This window comes from Melospiza georgiana, chromosome 1 (assembly GCF_028018845.1).
Source record: "Melospiza georgiana isolate bMelGeo1 chromosome 1, bMelGeo1.pri, whole genome shotgun sequence".
NCBI lineage: Eukaryota > Metazoa > Chordata > Aves > Passeriformes > Passerellidae > Melospiza > Melospiza georgiana.
Window position 1 is genome coordinate 43,601,598 of NC_080430.1, and position 19,831 is coordinate 43,621,428.

The 19,831-nt window shown below is 38.1% G+C and overlaps 1 protein-coding gene across 6 annotated transcripts in view; it reads left to right on the plus strand.

Annotated features, from left to right (window-relative positions):
* Positions 1 to 19,831, plus strand: part of ATP2C1 (ATPase secretory pathway Ca2+ transporting 1) — a 62,422-nt gene that overhangs the window by 17,588 nt on the left and 25,003 nt on the right. For 2 of the 6 annotated variants that reach the window (XM_058018321.1, XM_058018307.1), the window contains exons 2-6: positions 420 to 570; positions 14,242 to 14,352; positions 15,263 to 15,379; positions 16,931 to 17,020; positions 19,722 to 19,757. In XM_058018321.1, coding sequence (XP_057874304.1) covers positions 565 to 570; positions 14,242 to 14,352; positions 15,263 to 15,379; positions 16,931 to 17,020; positions 19,722 to 19,757 — 360 coding nt within the window. In that variant the 5' untranslated portion in view covers positions 420 to 564. Of the gene's footprint in view, positions 1 to 292; positions 315 to 401; positions 649 to 14,241; positions 14,353 to 15,262; positions 15,380 to 16,930; positions 17,021 to 19,721; positions 19,758 to 19,831 lie in introns of those variants that run through there. The other 4 variants (XM_058018329.1, XM_058018314.1, XM_058018338.1 and 1 more) reach the window with 4 other exon arrangements.

The window sequence follows — 19,831 nt, forward strand, 5'->3', positions numbered from 1 at the left end:
GGGCGGGGCCGGGCGGCCGAGGGGGCTGCGGGCGGGGGGCGCTTCGGGCAGGCAGCGCTTCCCTTCGGCGCTCCGCTGTCTCCCGCCTGGCGCCGAGGATGCGGGTGCGGGCAGAGCGGGGAAGGGGGGGTTACTTGGGGTGAGGGTTTATTTTTAGGAGCGAACGCCCCTCCCCGGGCGGGACGAGGCTGTTGGAGGCGCTGGTGGCGAGGGGGAAGCGGCGGCGCTGCTCCTCCGTGTTGCTGGAGCTGCTGGGCGGCTAATCCTAATCCTCATCCTCGGTGGTCTCTGACAGCTCTGCGGGCTCCCTGGGTGTGCGTGTGCTGCTCTGCGCTGGGCAGCCTATACGGCTTTTTTTTTTTTTTTTTTTTTTTTTTTTAATGATTTTTTTCCTCTTTTAGCGTTGGTTTCTCTTGCAGATGTTGCTGCAGGTGGGGGCAAAGGGAGCACTGTGATTGCCTGGGATCTTGGGGCATTTCTCTCTTCACCTTTCCGCTCCCGCTCCAGCGCTGCTGTTGCTAAAGACTTTTGTAACTATCGACTCAAGTACAATTTCGATGGAAAATGAAGGTAAAGGTCTCATCAGAGTCACTGACTTCATTGGAGCTAAGAGGATTTTTGCATGCAATTTGGTGACAACTCCTACTGGTGCGTGTGTATGTTATGTTTTACCGTTCCAGGGGTTCGCAGGGTTGCTCTCGTGTGCTAATCTTGTGGTAGGGATTTTGATCTGCATTTCGAGGTTTTAAGATTTGTAGCGTCGTCGTTTTTCGTTATTTGTGCTGCTGCTTGTTGAAGTGTCAGAGAGATTTTATTCTCTCTTCATATACAAAGTATTTATTGTGCGTTTTAGTGCTCCGTGTGTTTGGAATAGAAATATTTTATTTAGGCAGAGGTTTTTTAGCATTAGTTGCTTGGTGTTTTCTTAGATTATACGATTCTCTTAAATTTTTATTTCAGGGTGAGATTGAGGAGCATTAGTTGCATTTTTTTGTTGAAATATTTTTTGTATTTATACGTTCTTGAAAATTGCTCAAATTTGCTCTCTTGGACAGTATTTAATTAAAAAGTGATACTGAAGTTTTGAGTACTGAAAAAAAGTTGCTCTATTATGCTTTCCCCTTCTTGTCTAGTTGGAAATTACTTAACCCGGGGAATTATTTCAGTTTTCTCCTGTTGGCCTTCAATTTATGCTCTGGGATTCTTGAAAGCCCCTTTGCATTGTAACAGTGACTATGAACTTCATTGATTTTTTTTTTTCATTTTGTATGTTTCTGTTTGACTCTGTGTGTTGAAAATCTCTAAAATTTATTTTTATTGCTATAAGGGAAGAACCATTGATATCCTCCCCCCTCCCTTATGTCATCACTATTCTCTGAAAATGGGTGGGGATTTAGGTGGCTTCTGGATTTGCTCTGCTACAGGTTGTTACATGACATGTTAGATGTCCCTTTTTTCTCCCACCCCTCTCTGAAAACAGGAGAGTTTTTTAAATTGTTTGACTTGAATGAAGAACTGAATTGAGATTGAGTGGTAGACCTAAGTTATTTTTTATTATTGGATATTTTTCTGTTTTGAATTATGGTTGTCGTGGATGCCTGGAAAGTTGTGTCAGTTATGAAGTCCAACCCATGTTGAAAACTATGTATGTAGGTTGCTATCATCTGGCATTTCAGAACTTTCTTCTAACTTTAAAATCAAGTTAGAATATTTTAAATTCTGCTGATCGTGGCCTCCAGCTGGATATTTGTGAAGAAGAGCATGGACCTTGTTAGGTAGCAGGAATTTTGAAGTGCACAGAGCACCTCCAGAAGATTGGTCTTTGTTTTTAGGGGCTGGATAGCTGACAGAAGTGGGGTCAGTGCCTTTGCATTGCAGTCACTGTTGCAAGGGAAAGGGTTTTGAATGGGCAACGCCCAGGAGGGGGGGAAGGCAAGCCGAGATAAACCACTGAATAGAATCACACTTAAGGGAAAAAAAGTATCTGTGTGCCAAAACCCAAGTGGCAGAAAGACTTTTAATACCTTACGGTTCTGTTGCCAAATAAATAGTGTATCATAGATGGAGTGCACAGTCGAGTTGTGTGTGTGATAGTGTGGCTCTGAGTTCTGTTCTTCCAAATGCACAAAGATGACATTTCTTATGGAATAATGAACTATACATAAAAATTAGTGTTATTTCTATGATAGAAATAATATTAAAAAAGGCTTTGGCCAGGGAAAGATACTTTAAAATATGATCAGGTGCATGTTTCAAAGGCAGAAATAAAGGCTGTGGTTTATTGAGGGTTTTCAAAATGGGGTAGGCTTATGGGGGTAGGAGAAAATGATGTATGATAAAAAGACTGAAGTGGTTCTTTGAAAACATTAATTACTTCTTCTCCACTATTTCTGCTCCCATATCCCTTCATCTCATAATTAAGTGAGTCTCCAGATGGGCATGGATATTTACAACTGTGTACTGTCTGTTTTGGTGTTCTTGGTATTTCTGAGCCCTTCTTTTTCTATCACTGTGACATTTTGAGGCAGCTAGACACCAACAGCTTTCATATTGGAACTTCCCAGCACTCTTGATGTTCTTTAATGTATTTTTTCCTGGCTGCAGCTGAAAAATCTTTGTAATCTTGTATAACAAAGCTTGCATTTAGAATATTTTTAAGCTTTTTTTGCCCTCAAGTGTGTGTTTGGAAAGTCTCTTAGGTTTGGATATTGAACAAGAGATGGCAGATTGTAGAGTTTTTTTCCCTCCTGTATTTGAATGAATATTCAAGATGGGGAAGTGATGAGATGGTTAAGAAAAGTGATGTTTTTCAGTGTTAATTCAGTACTCATAAGCAGTATTATGTGTTTCTGTCCAGACTAATTGATGTCTTGTCCCAAGACTCTGTGGTTCCTGTTTCTTGTGTTGGATTGCTCGAACCTCTGCAAAAGTTCATGTTTCTCATGGTAAATAGGGAAGAGAGAACTTCCCATCATAGGAGGACTTCTGCTTGATCATAAGCCTATGATTTAGAGGAATGATGTTTGTATTTCCATTTGGAAAGAGTGAATTTTGTGGCTTCTTTCTGTAAGAGGAGCTTTTTCTTAAACTGTAGGGAGTTAAGGAAATCTTGCATAGACAAGACATAATTTTGTCAATTTTGGATCTTTCCATTGATACCTCTAGGCCATTTGAAGTAATTTTTTGTAATGTAGTCTAAAATTTTTTTCTTTCTCTTATCAACATCTTGTAGATTGTGATTTAGGCTGTTTGTTTGAGTCAGGAATACCTTATAGAAGTCTGCCTTTTAGCTGAAAAATAAAGAACAGGTTTCATAGACTTTGAGCTTCTTTGTGGTCAGACCATGACCACAAATACAAATTGTTAAATAGGAGTCCTATTTTGTTTTCAAGGCCTTTAGGTAGGATGTATTTCCATATCATTAAGACCTGAATGGAAGAGGTCAAAGTAACATTTTTCTGCAAAAAAGATTTTCCCAAAATCATATGGAAGGTTGGTATGAAAAATCAGACAAGACTTGCTGCATGTAATAAAACATTGTGTGGTGATTCAGAAATCCTCCTTAATCCTCATTGTTTTGAGTCCTAGTTAGTTTTAGCTAATCTTCAAAGATGATGGTTAACCTCAACCTATGGTCCATAGTAATTTCAGGATAATTTTGATGATTGGATGAATAGGGAGATGTAAGTGAAGACTGTTTTATTTCTTAGAAAAGGTATTTTAGTTTTTCATAAAATCCTGACAGATCAGTAATTTTTGTTTGTCTTGTGCTTGAAATTGCTGTGAAGTGCAGTTGAATTTCCTAGTGAGTTTCATGGGTGGTGGGTTTTAGTTTTGTTGGGTTTTTTTAAATGACAAAAATGGGTTTAGTTGCTAAGCTATCAGATTGAAGATCAGTGAATAGATTTTGGGTTTTGGGGGCAGTGAGTTTTAGCACCCTGGACTGGCTCATCACAGATTAGGCAGCTGTAAGTCCTAACGAAGGGGTGGAGCATGTGTACATGCCACAGACAGCAGAGGGGGGAGGGATGCCTGCGGCAGCAGGGGCTTGACAACAAATTAAATGGTTCCAGGGTGGCATCGTCAGTTGTTCATTAAGTAATATCCAAAATAATCAGATTGAAATTTGCAATACATTGAAATTTACAATACCAATGTGATGGGAAATGTTGGGAGGTTCTGAAATGGTTTTGGTGTTACCACAACAGTTCAAGTTCCTTTTGGGATGTAGATGATTTCTAAACAAATTAGTAGGTGAAACAAGAAATTTTATATCCATTGATTACAGTTTTTAACTATTTACAGCTTGTAGAAAGCTGGAAACTAATACTTCACACTTATGTTGGCACAAGTTACATCTTTTGAACTTGGAGATTAAGGTGAGAGAGGAGAATTTTTCTCTTTTAAAAAAAAAAAGTGTGAGTTTTCACTCAAGACCAATTCTATTCCTATATTTACACAGTACTTCAATAACTTAAATAACTGCTAAGCTAATATAGCTTAGAATTAATATGCATTAGAAACATGTATTTCCTTTTTAAATGAACAGTCACAGTAACCCTTTAATCTGTTTGGTTGATGGAGAATTTGATAGTTTTAGCCTTTTCTTTCTCCTTTTTTTCCCATGCAGGTAACTTGGAAATGTTAATGTATTATAACCTAGAAGTGATTTAGCATGGTGTCACTTTGAGTTCAGATGTTGCAGAATGTATGTTTAGTTATTTTGCTCCCTTTAATTGGAGAGGCTGTGGTATATATAATCTCATGGTGATGCAGGAGGAGCACTGCTGTAAGCAAAATGCAAACAAAATTCAACAAAAGAGAAACATTTTTTCCTGTTTTTTTTTTTTTGGTGAAGAGTGACACACATGCAGTGATTTTGAGCATCTTGGGGTGCTTTTCTGTAGGACTGAATAAAAGGGTCTCCTTATAGCTGAAAAAAGATCCTGCTTCTGAGCTGTGTTCCTGCACTAATGTTGTGTTGTCTCTCATGGTTGTTGAGTTTGTCTGGCTTGCAGGCTTGGCAGAAGGTCAGCCCAGCCCTTCCTTCCCCTCGCCCTTGTTGGGCAGCTTTCTTGAGCTGGAAAATTGGATGTGTTCATGAAGTGTTCAGGTAATGTGGAAAAAGGTGAGGGACAGGAGTGAGGCCTGTTAGCTTGACTCAGTTCCTGACATAATCATGGCTTCCATTCAGTATCAATTCACCCACAGACCATGGTGGAATTTTGCAAGAGTGGCATAAGTTAATAAATAGATTTTTAATTGTGAGATCTGCTTTTGATGTAGGGAAAGAGTTCAGATGATTCCTAATTGACATTGGGTGATAAAACTGACATTTGCAGTGTGGTTTGTAAAAGCCAGAAGGAATGATAAAGTTACAATGCAGAGAAGAGAGGGAAAATAAAATGCAGTAGTCAAGGTATAAATTAGGGACAAGCATCTGTTTCTAGTTATTTGTTTTGTAAACATTCTGCTCCAAACAATTAGAAAGGATAAAATGGATAATGGGTTAACAGATGCCACCTACAGAATCTTTTGCAGAGGTTTCTAAAATATTTTTAAATCAAAAATTTTCTGCATACATAATTCACAAAAAAAGGAAGAAGGATTGTGAATACACTGTTGCTACTTTCTTGATACTAATCATAAGAAAATTTATTACCATAAGTGGAGTAATTATGCATTGAGTTATATTTGCATTTAAATTGACACTGACAGTAGTTTGGTCCTGATAACTGTGGTAAACAGTAAGTTCAATATTTTTTACTTAGAAATTTATTATATTGCATTATGAAGAGAGTGCATAGCTGTCAAAGATATAATCAGCTATGGGGTCTTGAAGCTTCATTATTTTAAACAAATACTGAGAGAATATTTGTATTGCTGTTTTTGCTCAATACAATTGCATGGCAACTAAATTCTGCATGTCATGGATACATTAGCAGCACATCACAGGGTGATAAAGCTCTTCATTTTAGTGTTTGCCATTCAAGTGCCATCCTTGATTCAGAGAAGCTCAGCACTTCAGAGTGTTATGAGATACAAGCAGGCTTTTGGAGAGCAGCCACATGATCTTATTTCTAAGCTTAAATGTTCTCTTCTGGAAAGTCAGTGACTCTCTGGCAAGATAAATGACTGGTACTTAGACCCAAAGTTTTTTGGCCTTTAACTTGTAAAGGGCTTCCAGTGAATCAGGATTTAACCTGAAGCAGGAGCTATTTAGAGTCAAATGAGGTATGGCCAGCAGGGCTCTCTTCCTTGGTTGCTGAGTTTCTGAACTGATAAGCCTTGCTTTCATCGAGGCACTAGCATCGATTTGCTAATTTTAGTGTGTGCTTAGGATTGTTTATCTTTTTGTTCTTCTGATTAGTAGGTAATGACAAATGTAAGAAATGTCCATGTGGGCTTTTCCAGTGTTCAAGGAGTTTTTTTGAACAGGAAGATTGAAAACTGAATATTTTGGCCAACCACCTATAGATAGGTCAGGTGCGTTTGTCAATGCCTTTGTGGTAAAGCTGATGCCATCTCCAGGCTTTCAGCAATGAGGCTTTAAACCCATTGTAGTACATCCTCCAGAGTATGCATAAATGCTCTAAATGGTAAATCTTTTGTAGAAATGAAATAGAAAATGAGTTTGGCATTCTTAAGTTTCCCTATATTGTACATTAAATAAGCCAAAGGAAGATAAAGTGATGTTGGAGGTTTAGGTGAATTTTTTTTTGCCATCACCCTGACAGCCAACAGCACTGCAGTCAGGTTAAGGTATGATTATTTTTGTGAAATGTTTTCTCTAGCTAGAGAGAGGGCAGTTGTCACTCACAAGCTTTGCAAGATAACCACACAGTGTATGCCATGATTACAGCAAACTGCCCATCTTTACTCTTTGCTGGTAGCCTCAGTTGAACTAGATGTCCTACTTTGTTTGTTAAATTAAAGAAGACATGGGGGAAGCGTGCTGAAAGAGTAAAATGTATTCCAGGTATGGAGACATGTTTCTCAGAGAGTGTTCTTGGAGAGTATCTTTAGGACTTGAAAATAGTTCTTGAGGCTATTGTAGAGTTAATAAATTGCATGATAAATGGATCATCTTAGTCTTTATTACACTGCCTGAAGTAGATGGGGTTGGGGAAAGGTCACTTAAATATTTTATGACTTTTAAGGTAGGACAAATATTGAGATTTAAAATGGTCAGTGCCAGTATTTGATTTTTGTTTCTTATTTGATCAGAAATGCCAAAGTTGTGTGTCAAAGAGTATGGTTCTGCATTATGGTTGTCTCTTGGCCATAGTGAAAGTCCTAAGCACTGCTGAAGTGGTACTGGGATATGAGGCAGGGGTTTTTTCAGGGTTGCAGAGCAGCTTACCAGGTATTTCTCATAATTTAGGTGTTTATATTTCTTTGGTTAATGGGTGGCGTCTTGCCCTTTTTCTATAAAATATTATGAAATGACACACAATAGCAAGGGTCTGAAAACTGATCTCCCAGGATAAAATTACTCTGCAAGGAGAGCTCATTAATGCAAATTAGTGTTTTTCTTTCCTTCTGGCTTTTTTAGACTCAGAACTTTTCTGTGTGAACTTCCTTTGATGTGGGGGCTCCTGGTAAATGTTTCAACTAAAATACTGTTGAATAGGAGCAATTTTTTGTTACTGTTAGAATACAGGACTGCTACAGTTGTTTCCCCAGAAGTGAAAAATCATCACACTTTTCCAGAGGAGTACCTTCAGTTAAAGATAGTAGACAGTAACTTCAAAGCCTTCAAAAATTATTTCTTTTTCTGAGCAAACAGTGCCTGCTAGAAAACAAGAGGCTCATTAGTTTGCAGACTTCTGTCTTTCATGGGGTGGGAAGGGACAGCTCTTTGCAGTGACAAGCAAAACATTCTTTTTGCAAAATTGATCGTGGGTGGGTGTTTGTTTCAAATAAGTGTTGGCCCTTCTTGTTCTGAAAGCCTTATTTCCCACAGAGGTGTGTGTCAGGGTTTAATGCGCTCTGACCAGGTTCTTTTAGATAACCCACATAAGGAGGGTGCAACATTGAATGTTTGGGCAACAAAACTGGTGAAAGTCTGAAGCACAAGTCTCACAAGAAGCAGCTGAGGGAGATGGGGTTTAGTCTGGAGAAAAGGAGGAGGAAAGGGGACCAGATTGCCCTCTAGAAGTGCCCAAAAGGAGGAGGTAGCGAGGTGTGGGTTGGTCTCTTCTCTCAGGCAACTCATGACAGGACAAGAGGACATATCCTCAAGTCATGCCTAGAGGAGATTTAGATTGGACATTAGGAGGAATTTCTTCCCAGAAAGGGTGATTAGACACTGGAACGGACTATCCAGGGAGGTTTGGAGTCACTGTCCCTGGAGGTGTTTAAGGAAAGACTGGATGTGGCACTCAGTGCTGTGGTGTAGTCACCATGGTGCTATTTGGCCATTGGGCCCTGATCTCAGAGGTCTTTTCCAGCCTAATTGGTTCTGTGATATCAAATGTGTGTGTTTGAAGATACTCGATGTTGTGTGGGCTTTTTGATTTAGCAGAAGCACACATGCATATGATGTTTACAGTACATTTTAGAAGTACAGTTTGTAATTAGCAAAATGTAGGCATTTCAATACACAGTTCAATTGCAGTACCAATGTGATTCCCATTTCCTGTCTCTGTAATATGTGGACCATTGTCATGCTGGGCATCCCTCATCACCAGAAAGGATCATGTGGGTTGAGACCCCATCTGGTGCTCCTGAAATTTGGTGGTTCAGTGCATGTGGTCCCTAAGCAATGTGAGCCTGACCAGCATGGGGGGATGCAAACTCAGACATTAGCATTCTTTTGATGAAATTGGGGAGAAACATTCACACCACCCGTTGATCCACTCAGCTGACTGAGGTGTTGATGCAAAGCAAAGGCCACCCTCCTGTCGCACTGTGTAGAGGCCAAGTCACCCTCTTTGCAACAGCGGTGGTTTGTCACACCCTGTGTTATTTCCTGAGCTTCGTGGGCGCCTCAGCCTCGCTCATCTCCTACAAGCCTTCTGTGACAGGGCTCTGTGGTCAGTCACTGTACTTCAGTAGAGTTTGAGGCTCGTTTGAGAAGTTGCTGGCCAATCACAGTTGGTCTTCATGATTTAATCACACACAAGGTACAGTCTGTAAAGATAAAGCGTTTCTCAAGATATCTTCCAATTTTATGCACGTAATTTAAGTATAAATAAATTAGTTCAAAAGCCAAGAATAAGGCAGTAAAAATCAGAGTTTACTCAAGGTAAATATGTAGCTTGACTGCATTTATAGTTTGTGAACTTGATTGCACTGGGTTTTATTTATTTTATTAAGTCTCTGTGTGCCACACTCAGCTGCTTCTGCCTGCTTTTTCTACTAGCAGTACTGGTTAATTTCTCTGGAGATTTAATTCCTGTTAAAATGTGGTGGAGTCTCACAGATAAAATCGAGTCATTGTCACAACCATGTTGAGTATTGCTGGTTTCAGAATGGTGTGAGGGCTCTTTGTGTGCTCCTGTCTGCCTTATCTCTGTTTTTGGAATCCTACTATTGCTTCAGGGGTTTGCTTCTGGCTGTACAGTTGGTCTAGGATTTACAGAAACTATTAAGTATGCCTAATGCTTTTTTTTTATTGTGTGTGTGTGTGTGTGCTTGGCTTTTTGTGTCTTGTCATCACTTGGCCGTGGTTCTGTGGCTGGGACTTGTATTGAGGTTCCAGAAGCACTTTGCCTTCTAAACAAGAGGGGGAGGGAAAGATGGCATAAACATCTAGTGAGATGGGTATTTTTAAGGGCATTGTTAGCTAGTGACTCTGTGGAATCACTGTTGTGATGCTGAGCAATGATCTATTGAAATAGAGAGCTTGGTAGCTTAAGAGAGATAAGATAGTTCTGCTTTAAAGAAGGCAGTTAAAAATGTGCATCTCCAAAACCTCTAGCCACAATGTCCTAATCAGCAGGAGAGGATTTTGCAGTGATTCTTCATATCTGATGGAACTGACAAGAAAAAAAAGGATTGCTTCCATTCTGGGTAGTCTTTTCCTTAAAGATGCATTTGGCAGCCAAGAGTCTTTGCCTAGTGGGAACTGTGTGTCCAAAGTCTGTGTGCATCCACAGGGAGAGTCAGATCTTTGTGCCATTGACATCTAGTTATCTCTAGCTCTGTGTGTTTTCAGGATTCCAGACAGTGCAGAAGAACACTTGGTATTTAAGTATCTTACTTTATGCATGGATGTCTGTTGCCCCTGTGTACCTATTATCCACACTCTGGATGGTACAGACTTGGAGAAGAACATGCTTTGTAGGATCTGAGCTTTCTAAACCTTTCAGTGTATATCACACATAGCTTGATCATACAGAAAGTTCAGGAAATGGGAAGCTTGTACGTTTCAGTGTGGTGTTCAGTGAAATACCTTTTATTGTGTTGAACACTACTGGTTTTTTTCAGTATGGGGAGGGTAGATAAAAAAAGAAAACTAATTCTTACCGTGAATGAGGAAGTCCTTATTCTTTTGGGATCCCAGTAAAGAAAGGCATGAAAAGCAGATCACTACTAATATCTGAGAAAATGCAATAGCAAGGTATAAAATCATCTGCCCTTTCTGATGCTGGGGATCCTGAAATGATACAGCTTTGGAAGGATCTCTGGTCAGGGCATGGCACATGTAGATCTTGTTGGCTCATTGTTCATTAGTACTGTTGTGGGGTTTTACACTACAGTCATCCATCCCTGATGGTAGTTAAATCTGGAATTAGAGCTTTGAAGTGTCCTATGGACAAAGTGCTCTAATATCCTTACCTCATTAATAAAACTGCAGTTCCTGAGCAAAGTGCCTGTAATATATCAAGTGGGAAAGACAGCACACTGTACACATACTTAAAATGAAATGCACATTGATTACTTACACATTGATTAGGTGGACATTCATTAATTGTGCTATTGATTGGACACAGCATGACTCAGTAACGATCACACGGTATCTGTGATAATCAAGTACCTGAATGTGGGTCACTGACTGCTCACACAGTAATAATCTCACAGGCAGATCATTGCAAATGAGTTGAAAGGTCTTTGCAGTACTTGTATGGCTTGAAAGGGGTTCAGTTTTACAGGGATTGATGGGACAGTTTCAAGTGAGCTGTTCAGATGGACCTGAAGATTCAGAAGGAATCTCAAATAATTAGAATTTCTTTCAGTACCTCAACTTAAATTTCATTTTTTTGTGAACATCTGGGATTTTTTTTTTCATTTTTGCGGTTCTCTATAGATTTGTTTCTCTACTACCTTTGTGTTTCATGCTTGTAGGTCAGTTGAGGAACTTTATATAACATTTGGAGGGCTTTATATTAGCTAATTAGCCAAAGTGTTCTGGTCACCAGTTTGTCTAAAAATAGATTTTGCTGTGAGGGTGTTCTAGATTTTTAGTCTGCTCTTGGTGAATATGGGTCCTTTCATTTTCTGAGCAAGAAGAGCTAAAATTGCCCTTAAAAATAATTGTGAAAATATACTGATGTCAGTGAGCTCTACTGATGGATAATGGACTCATCCTGCTAAGCTGAGAAAAGCAATGGTAGGGATAAGCTGTTGGTACTTCATATTGGTCATGGTAGAAGGAAGTTAGGTAGGCTCTTGTAGCCTATGAGAAAGAAGAAACAGTAGCACATTGCTGTTGACTAGATTTTTCTTCAGAGAAAACAGAAGGGAACTCTGAATTTCTGGTAGTTTAAGCCTTCCAGACAAATTTGTATTTATTTTGATAAACATCCTTTGGTCACAGTTCCATGGTCGTATGATTGATGCATATTTCTTGGCCTAGAAATGATGCTGTGTACCTTGGAAGTGGTCCAAGAAAAGCCCTTCCTGAGGCAGTGGTGTATTTTTGTTAGTTAGCATCCTGCTGCTTTGTTCCTTGGTGGAATCAGCTGCAAGTGGGGAATGGAAAGCTGTAGATATAGAAGCCTCAGTGGTGATGTATGTGCTGCCTGTATCCAATACCTGACATTGGCCAGTATCATTTCTTAGTCCATATTTTCTTTATCCATAAAAAACGTGGCCTGCAGTGAAATACTGAACTATTTTAAGGTATCAACTGATGAATGATGGAAAATTAATTGCAGCATAGGATGGAAAGAAATTCTGCTCTAGGTGGGTTGTCTCCAACCCAGTGCACTGTGGTTCTGGGAATAGCTTCTGTTGGATACCTTAAAGGGTGTTGTGGAGGCCCAGATCTCTGGTGGGCAGCAGTGCAAAGGGCTGCAGAGAGCAATTGCCAACAGTATAGAATAAATAATTTTTCTAGTTTTGTGGAAGTAAAGGTGCATACTAACAGCAAAATCATTTGTTTGAATACAGTTACTGTGGTCCAGCAGATAGCAAGGACAGCTGTTTTTCAGACCTAAATCTGTTGGTGTAACACACTTTATATTTTGTGAGGGGAATAGTGATTGGTTTCTCATTGGCTAAGCAATTGAAATTTAATTTGTGTCAGGGTTAGACATTTGAAGCTGTTCTTTTCAGAACTACAAATGTAGTTTAATCTATAAAGATTGTAGAGGGTTTTTAGAAATTAGATGAGGATCCATGCAGAATTATTTGTACTATGTGTAATTCTGCTCTGGTGAAAGAAGCTGGTTATAAAAAGGCATTCTGAGCCTTTCTGATTCTATATCAGATTTTCTCTGTAGATTTTTCCACCACGTACAGAACAGCGTTCTTTGTAAAAGGGGGAGATAACATGAGTGAAATACATTCAATATGACTGGCTTTTTTGAGTCTGTCACAAAAAGGTTGTCAAAATAAGCTTTGTTGTTGCACTGTAGTTCTGTGGTAATGAAGATTTATTTTGAAAATAAACCTGGTCTCTGAGAGAGTCTTAACATTTCTGTTTAAGAATATTTAAATTTTTAAAATAATGTTTAAAAACATTATTAGACTTCCTGAAGCCCTAATTGATAATATTAGAGAAATGACCTGTTATGTGTCCTTTTTTGGAGTTGTTGTTTGTGTTTAGCAGTGATGTCAGTTGTTACAAGGAAAAAGATTTTTCTCAGCACTAAAATTTGTAATGGCTGTCAGTTCATTTCTGACTGCCTTTACTGGGAAAGCATGGTTGCTCAGCATTTTTGTTGAGAATGTGGAATCACTTTGGTCAAAGTCATATGTTTGTGAGCTTGTTTTGGAGCAGCACTTAAGAGTTTGGAGCAGGCTTAAGAGTTTGGAGCAGGCTTAAGAGTTTTCTGCCCAAAATTGGTGTTTGGTAGCTACAAGAAAAATGAGCTACAATAGTAGAGCACATGGCCAACAGCATGCAATACAGAAAATGAAGATTGCCATACCTTTTCTGGGACATAAAGTGCTGGAATCTCTTAATGTGTTGTCATCTTTAGGTACTTGTGTGTTAAGTCTCAGCACCCATGGAGGAGTTCTATACAATGCAGTAATTATTTCCTAAAGCATAAACCTGCCAGTTGAAATTCTGCACAAGTACAATGTGAAAGCCATTTCTGTGGTCTGCATGTTTGCATGTTAGGTCTCTTCCAGTTAATGGTGGGGGGATGTGTGTGCAGCATGAAGTGTTAATTGTGGGTGCAGTGAGACAGCAGGAAAAGAAGAGTATTAATCCAGCTTCTCATGTAAACAAAAATCAGAAACTCTGAAGTTTGATTAAATATCAAAGCAGTGCTGAGCTATGCAATCAATGTTGCTATTGTGTTTTTCTGCAGTTCACAAAATTTTAGCTTCCTAAAATTACAGAAAACATTACTTTTTATAGCATTGATGTGAAACTTTTGTACTGTAGTCAAGTTTTATGGCTTCACTTACATCTGTGCTCTTGTTCGAGATTTTCTTACTGGTGTTTCTCCTTTCTTTATGTACAAGAAAATGTAAATGGACCTGCTTAGAGCACCTTCATTAATGGCTAGAAAGTAGGAGCAGGAAGTGAAATTTATCTGGACTGACTTTCTGACTAGATATCAATGATAATGAGCTAAAGGATTATTAAGTTATTTTGCTGTTAGGATCTTTGCCATCAGTGAAAGTATGACAGAAATTATTGTTCTCACTTGCATGTCCTGTGTTTTATTATTGCAGGTGGTAACTGCATGAAAATAAGATGAATTGTCGATTTTTTCAAGTGCAATGTTTATAAAAAACTGCCTTTGAATGGTATAAATACTTAATTGCTCTGGCATGTGTTGTTTAAAATAAAACATTAGCGCTCTCCTTCCCTTCAGACTTTGGTTTTGTTTCTAGGTTGCACGTCTTCAAAAAATCCCTGATGGTGACAATGAGACAATGATTCCTGTACTGTCTTCAAAAAAAGCAAGTGAATTGCCAGTTGATGAAGTAGCAAGTATTCTGCAAGTAAGTAAATTTTTCATATCAAAAGAATGTACTGATGCTAGCAAGCAATAACTTAGATATTTCTTAAGGACAGATCTTGCAATTGAATGTTGATGCATTATCATGCAGTTTCATGTTAGCTATTACCTGCTTCTAAAAGCAAGTTGATTTTTAAATTGTTACTAGAAATGCCTTAATCTCTTAATATTAAAAAAAATTCGGACGTTTGCAGGGGGAGTGAGATTGAATTTGAAAATATTTGGATTTGTCTGCTTTGAACATTGCAATTTGTTAATAAAAATACTAGAGTCAATCTTGCTGTAAAATTCTGTCCTGAGTTTTTCTTTTTGTATTGCTTCCACTTTACTAAGGAATCTTTAATGTTCTTAATTTATTTTGGTAGCCTCCATCTTAAGTGGAGAAACAGGACTGAGAAAGCTACCCATTGACAGATTTATGAACCATTCAATCTGGGTTAATATTCATGATAGATGGTCTTTTTTCATTTTCTGTATGCTTGACTGCTTGAGGAGTACACCATGATGAATGTTGGTCACTGACAACTCAAGATTTTGAAGCTATTGCAGTCATTTGGCTGAGTCACTGAACTCCTGCCATAACCCTCAAGAGTCTGAAGGATGCCCACAGTTTGGTTTGTTGTAGAGTTTTTTGCAGGAAAGATCAGCAATCACTTACAGATGTGAAGCAACATCTGCTTCCATATTCTTCTGTGAATTTTTGAGTGAATTCTTTAAATACTGACAGAGTTTTAAAATAGTAGTTGGCTTTTATTGTCGCACAAACAGTAGTACCAAGCTTGTCTTTTTGATGTTGCCCAAATTGATATAATTGAAGGCTGTGTATTTGGGTGTGAGAATTTACCCCAGCTTCTCAGTGTAATTGCTGTTTCAATCTTTGCATATTTTAATAGGCTAATCTTCAGAATGGCTTAAAAAACTGTGAAGTTTGTCATAGACGGGCATTCCATGGATGGAATGAATTTGATATTAGTGAAGATGAACCACTGTGGAAAAAATATATATCCCAGGTGAAGATTTTTGTCCTTTTTGCTTTTTGGTTTTAATACTTTTCAGTAGTTTTGCTGTTCATTTTGTTTTGCTTAGCTTTTGTATACAGGAACATATTTTGATAAAAGTGGGAAAAATCTAGTTGAGTGGGAAACTACAGCTTGTAAAATTTATATCTAATTTACCTATTGAAAAAGCTTTTACTTAGGTGTGTATCTATAAACATCAAAGTGTTTTTTGATTGTGATTTGTTCTTAAATGTATGTTCATAGCTATCCAAAGGGTGCCATTCATAACCAGCCTGGGGCTAGAAAAGCAGAATAAACTTCCCTGTAGTCAAACTTGGTCCTGAGTTGTACTAAGATCAGAGAACAATGCATATGACCGTTGGTAAATATTTAAATGGAATGTGAAATATGAAGAACCTGATAGGAAATTTCAAAAAGCAAAACCGCTGCCTTTGATCTGAGGGTGGAGGTGGCACCAGCCTTGATTCTGGTGTTGAGCAGAACTGGCAAGAGTCAAGTGTGAATTTGTTTCTTAGCAGTGTGATATATCTCAAATACATATATACATATCTGATGTGAAAGTGTCACTACTTTCTCCTGCCTACCCGTCCCACCTCCCAGCTACACAAGATATTTACACAGAGGATTCTTCTCATGAATTTATAATATTAAATAGTTTGATCTGTGTTTGCTGCACCTTGGCTGTGCAGCAGTGCAACCCTGAAGTTGCACTCTGTGGTTGACTCTGTGCTCCTTGGGAGAGATTAAAAAGACATTCAGTGCTCTGATGATGGTAATGATGGGAACACATCCCATCCTGCTGTACTCTGGCTTTATTTTCAAGTGTGCAGGGTCAATTACTCAGATACAACAGAACACTTCCAAGGCATATTGCCCAGGACTATTTTAGATGGGCTTTATTAAGATTCATACTTGCTTTGAATGTGCTTATCAGATCTGCTTTTGGAATGTTCTTCAACTGAATTGTAGGAATGTTCTTTTTTATACTGTTTCTCAAAAAAATGAGCACGTTAGCAACCAGCTGTCATAAAAGAAAGATCCTTTATTGTTTTAGCCTTAAAAAACTGTGGAAATCATATGATCTAAAAGGGAAACTTCTATCTTGTAAAAGAAGAATCATGAATTGAAAGTTAAGAAATATATTGCTACCTTAACCATGATCAGATGCTGGAGCAGTATCAGTCTTTTACCCCAAAGACATTTTGAATGTATTTCAGGCTTCTTTTTGTATGTTTAAATACAGTATAAACAGTTATAGAAGATAATTCTTTTTGCATTTAAAATGTGGATCAAGAAATGTAAGAAACATTTTCTTCCTATTACATATTGCATACAGTCTATTCAAGGTCTTTGATATTTAAAAGAAAATGCCCCAAGTAAGCATCTGAACTGTAGAGTTAGCTTTTCTTTGTGCTGCTAGGTTATAAATATTTTAATAATGGAATAATATGTTTCAAAAATAGATCTGGTGTGCTCTGAGGGGTAGGTAAAATGGCCTTTCTGTCAAGAGTGTGGCTGAATTACTATTCTGTTTCATTTCAGTTTAAAAATCCCCTTATTATGCTTCTCCTGGCATCTGCAGTCATCAGTGTTGTAATGCATCAGTTTGATGATGCTGTCAGTATTACTGTGGTAAGCAATTAAAATTCTGTCTTGGTTGGGAGTACTTGGGAATGTGTCATGATGCTGAACACACATGTGTGTTCAGCATCATGAGAGTGCCAGTGTGGGGTGGGATCACTTGATTGCAGTTACTGAGTTGGATTTGTGTGCCATCGTTAAATCCATTTGGTTCGTGACTGCATTTTGGTTTTTTCCTTTTCTTTGAGAGCAGCAATACATATCAAAATACATCCATGAATAATTTTTGGCTGCTTCTTGCATCTTTTCTATTGGTAAAATGCCTGTCTTTAGGCATTTGTTCAGAGAAGCAATTTTTGGTGTGTTCTGTGTAATTTTAATCTAAAATTATGCTTTAATTTCAAATTGAAGCCAACAAAAACCTTCTGTGAATTTACTTGAAAGATGTAATCTTTTAAAGCATGAAGTAAAACCTGAACTCTCTAGAAATCACAGAAGAAAGACAGAAGCTGAAATAATAAATTTTTGTAGAAGGTTGCAGTTAAATAGGGTGCTGAACTCGTGAGCCAAATATAGTACTCATAACTGTTTGTCACTGCAATTGGCACAGAGAAGAAAACTGTAATCCCTTTGACCTTTTAGGGGCCATAGGTGGTGACTGAAAATCATGATTTCTGTATGACTAGAGGCACGTCCTGGCTGGGTTTTTTTTCTGTTTTCTCTTACCTCTGTACTTTCTGTGTTGACTTTACTTTTTTACATAACTCAGGGTCACTGGAGGTTTGCTCCTAACCCCTCTAATTTTTTATAAAGAATAATTGCCTTTGAAAGACAACCTGTGTGACCTCTTAAAGATGAAACTTGCAATTTTGAATTTGAGTGTAGCGTTAGTTTGGAGTAGTTTGTTTTGTTCCTAAATTGGATGTAGGTAAATTGTTGTATTATGAAATATATTTAATTATTGTGGCTGAAAGTTGACTTATTTAATGTTTTTTCCCCTTGGTTAGTGCCTTTAATTCTATTTCTTAACCCTCCTGAGCAAGGCAGTGAGTGTAAGAGAGCAGTAATTTCTGCATTCTTTGGTACAGCCTGGGAAGAAATCTTTTAATAGCCTTGTGAATGTTGGTAGAAATATCTTAAAATACAGAGAAGAAATGTGATTGAGTTAAAGGTATAGCTGTGGGTTTTGTCTAACATCTGACTAACATATACCATTTAGTCTTGTTATTATCAATAATGCCCACTTTATCACCAAGTGTACATTTGTTTTATTTCATTTTCAGATGATAGTGCACTTTTTCTATGACTATGCATTGTGTTCAGAGCCTTGGCAACAAAACTCATTTGCTGCTAAAGATCAATGACATATATTACTTTTGGTGGCATTACAGTCTTGAGCTGCTTCTGGCATCCTTTTAGCTCTGCTAGTATAAATGTAAAACCTCTTGATCTGGACTGGGAACTGATGAAGATTAAAAGAAAAATAAATTCATTAAATACTTTCCATTTGGCTTATTAATGCAAGCCATTACACAAGCTGAGAGACTGATGTGAGGCTAGGAATGTAAAGCTTTTTCAGGTAGTGTGCTCTGTGGAGTATAGCTTCCAAAATCTGTGCAGCTGTGGTGAAAATATTCCATGGAAAGATGAAATTACATATAGTCATTTCCTCATATTCAGTTGGTGAGGCTAATGTTACTATCACAAGTAAGGTGGTTTTATGTGGATTTATTTAAGAGTTCAAGAGAGTTTTTCACTTGCAAAATGGTAATATCTTGGTTATTTTTAGTAGTTGCTGTGTGTACTTGAAAGGCTTAATTAATGCTTGTTGTGTTACAGTTCTGGAAGAAATCAGTGTAACAACTCAGCTTGAGTAACAAATTCAGTTAATGAAGCAAAACTAAATATGAGAGTGTATTGAAGGAGAAGATGGGACTTGCTCTACAGTGAACTCTGACCTTTGTTGTTTCCTGAAATAGATTTATTTCATTTGCTCACTTTCACATCACATGCTTAGAAGCCCTGTAATGTTTATGTTGAAGTGTTGCAACCAGAATTGTATGTGATAGAGGGGACTATGAAGGCTGCTCTTGAGGCCTTAGTGCTTATCTTGAATTCTTCCTTATGAGCAACATTTTTTAGCTTTTTTGTTTGGGATCTCTGACATCCTGTCTGGGTTGTGCCCGGTGTCCTGTTTCACTCTGTGGGTGCCTTGGGCAGTTTCTGAGGATCATCCACCTCTTGTTCTTGCTAGGATGTTTTATGGCTCCAGACTGGTTCTTCAGCTTGCTGCCTTTTATCTAGTGTTTGTGTTATCTTGGTATTTGAGTGAAACCACATCTGTGATGCCCTATAGTAGTTAACACACCTTTGTTCTGGTCACAGAAAACACCAGTCAGTTTTTCTATTTGTGTCATGGGTCTCTTTCTGTTGCTGTCTCTTACTCACTGCTTAGAAACAGGAAGCAGAGGCAGTTTTTCAAGTTTGCTATCTAGATATTAATCTTATTTTTAGTAAAATCAGGTTATTGCATTCTTGGACATCACTGAAGCAGGTGCAAATAGATAATGGCTTTGCTTTTATGACAGACCTGAGAGATACAGAGTGATTTTGAGCATGAGAAAATTAGTTTGTTTCCAAATCATCTTGTTAATATGTAGTAACAACTATGACAGAGCAAAATCAAATATGATTGCTTACTTTCATGGTCATTTGGAATGCTTTTATCTCACCCACTTCTGTTCTCTTGCAGGCAATAGTCATTGTTGTTACAGTTGCCTTCGTTCAGGTAAGACAGCTGTTGTCCAAATAAGATCATTGCTTTTATGTGAATTCCTTTATTAAAAAGACTGAAGCAGTTGT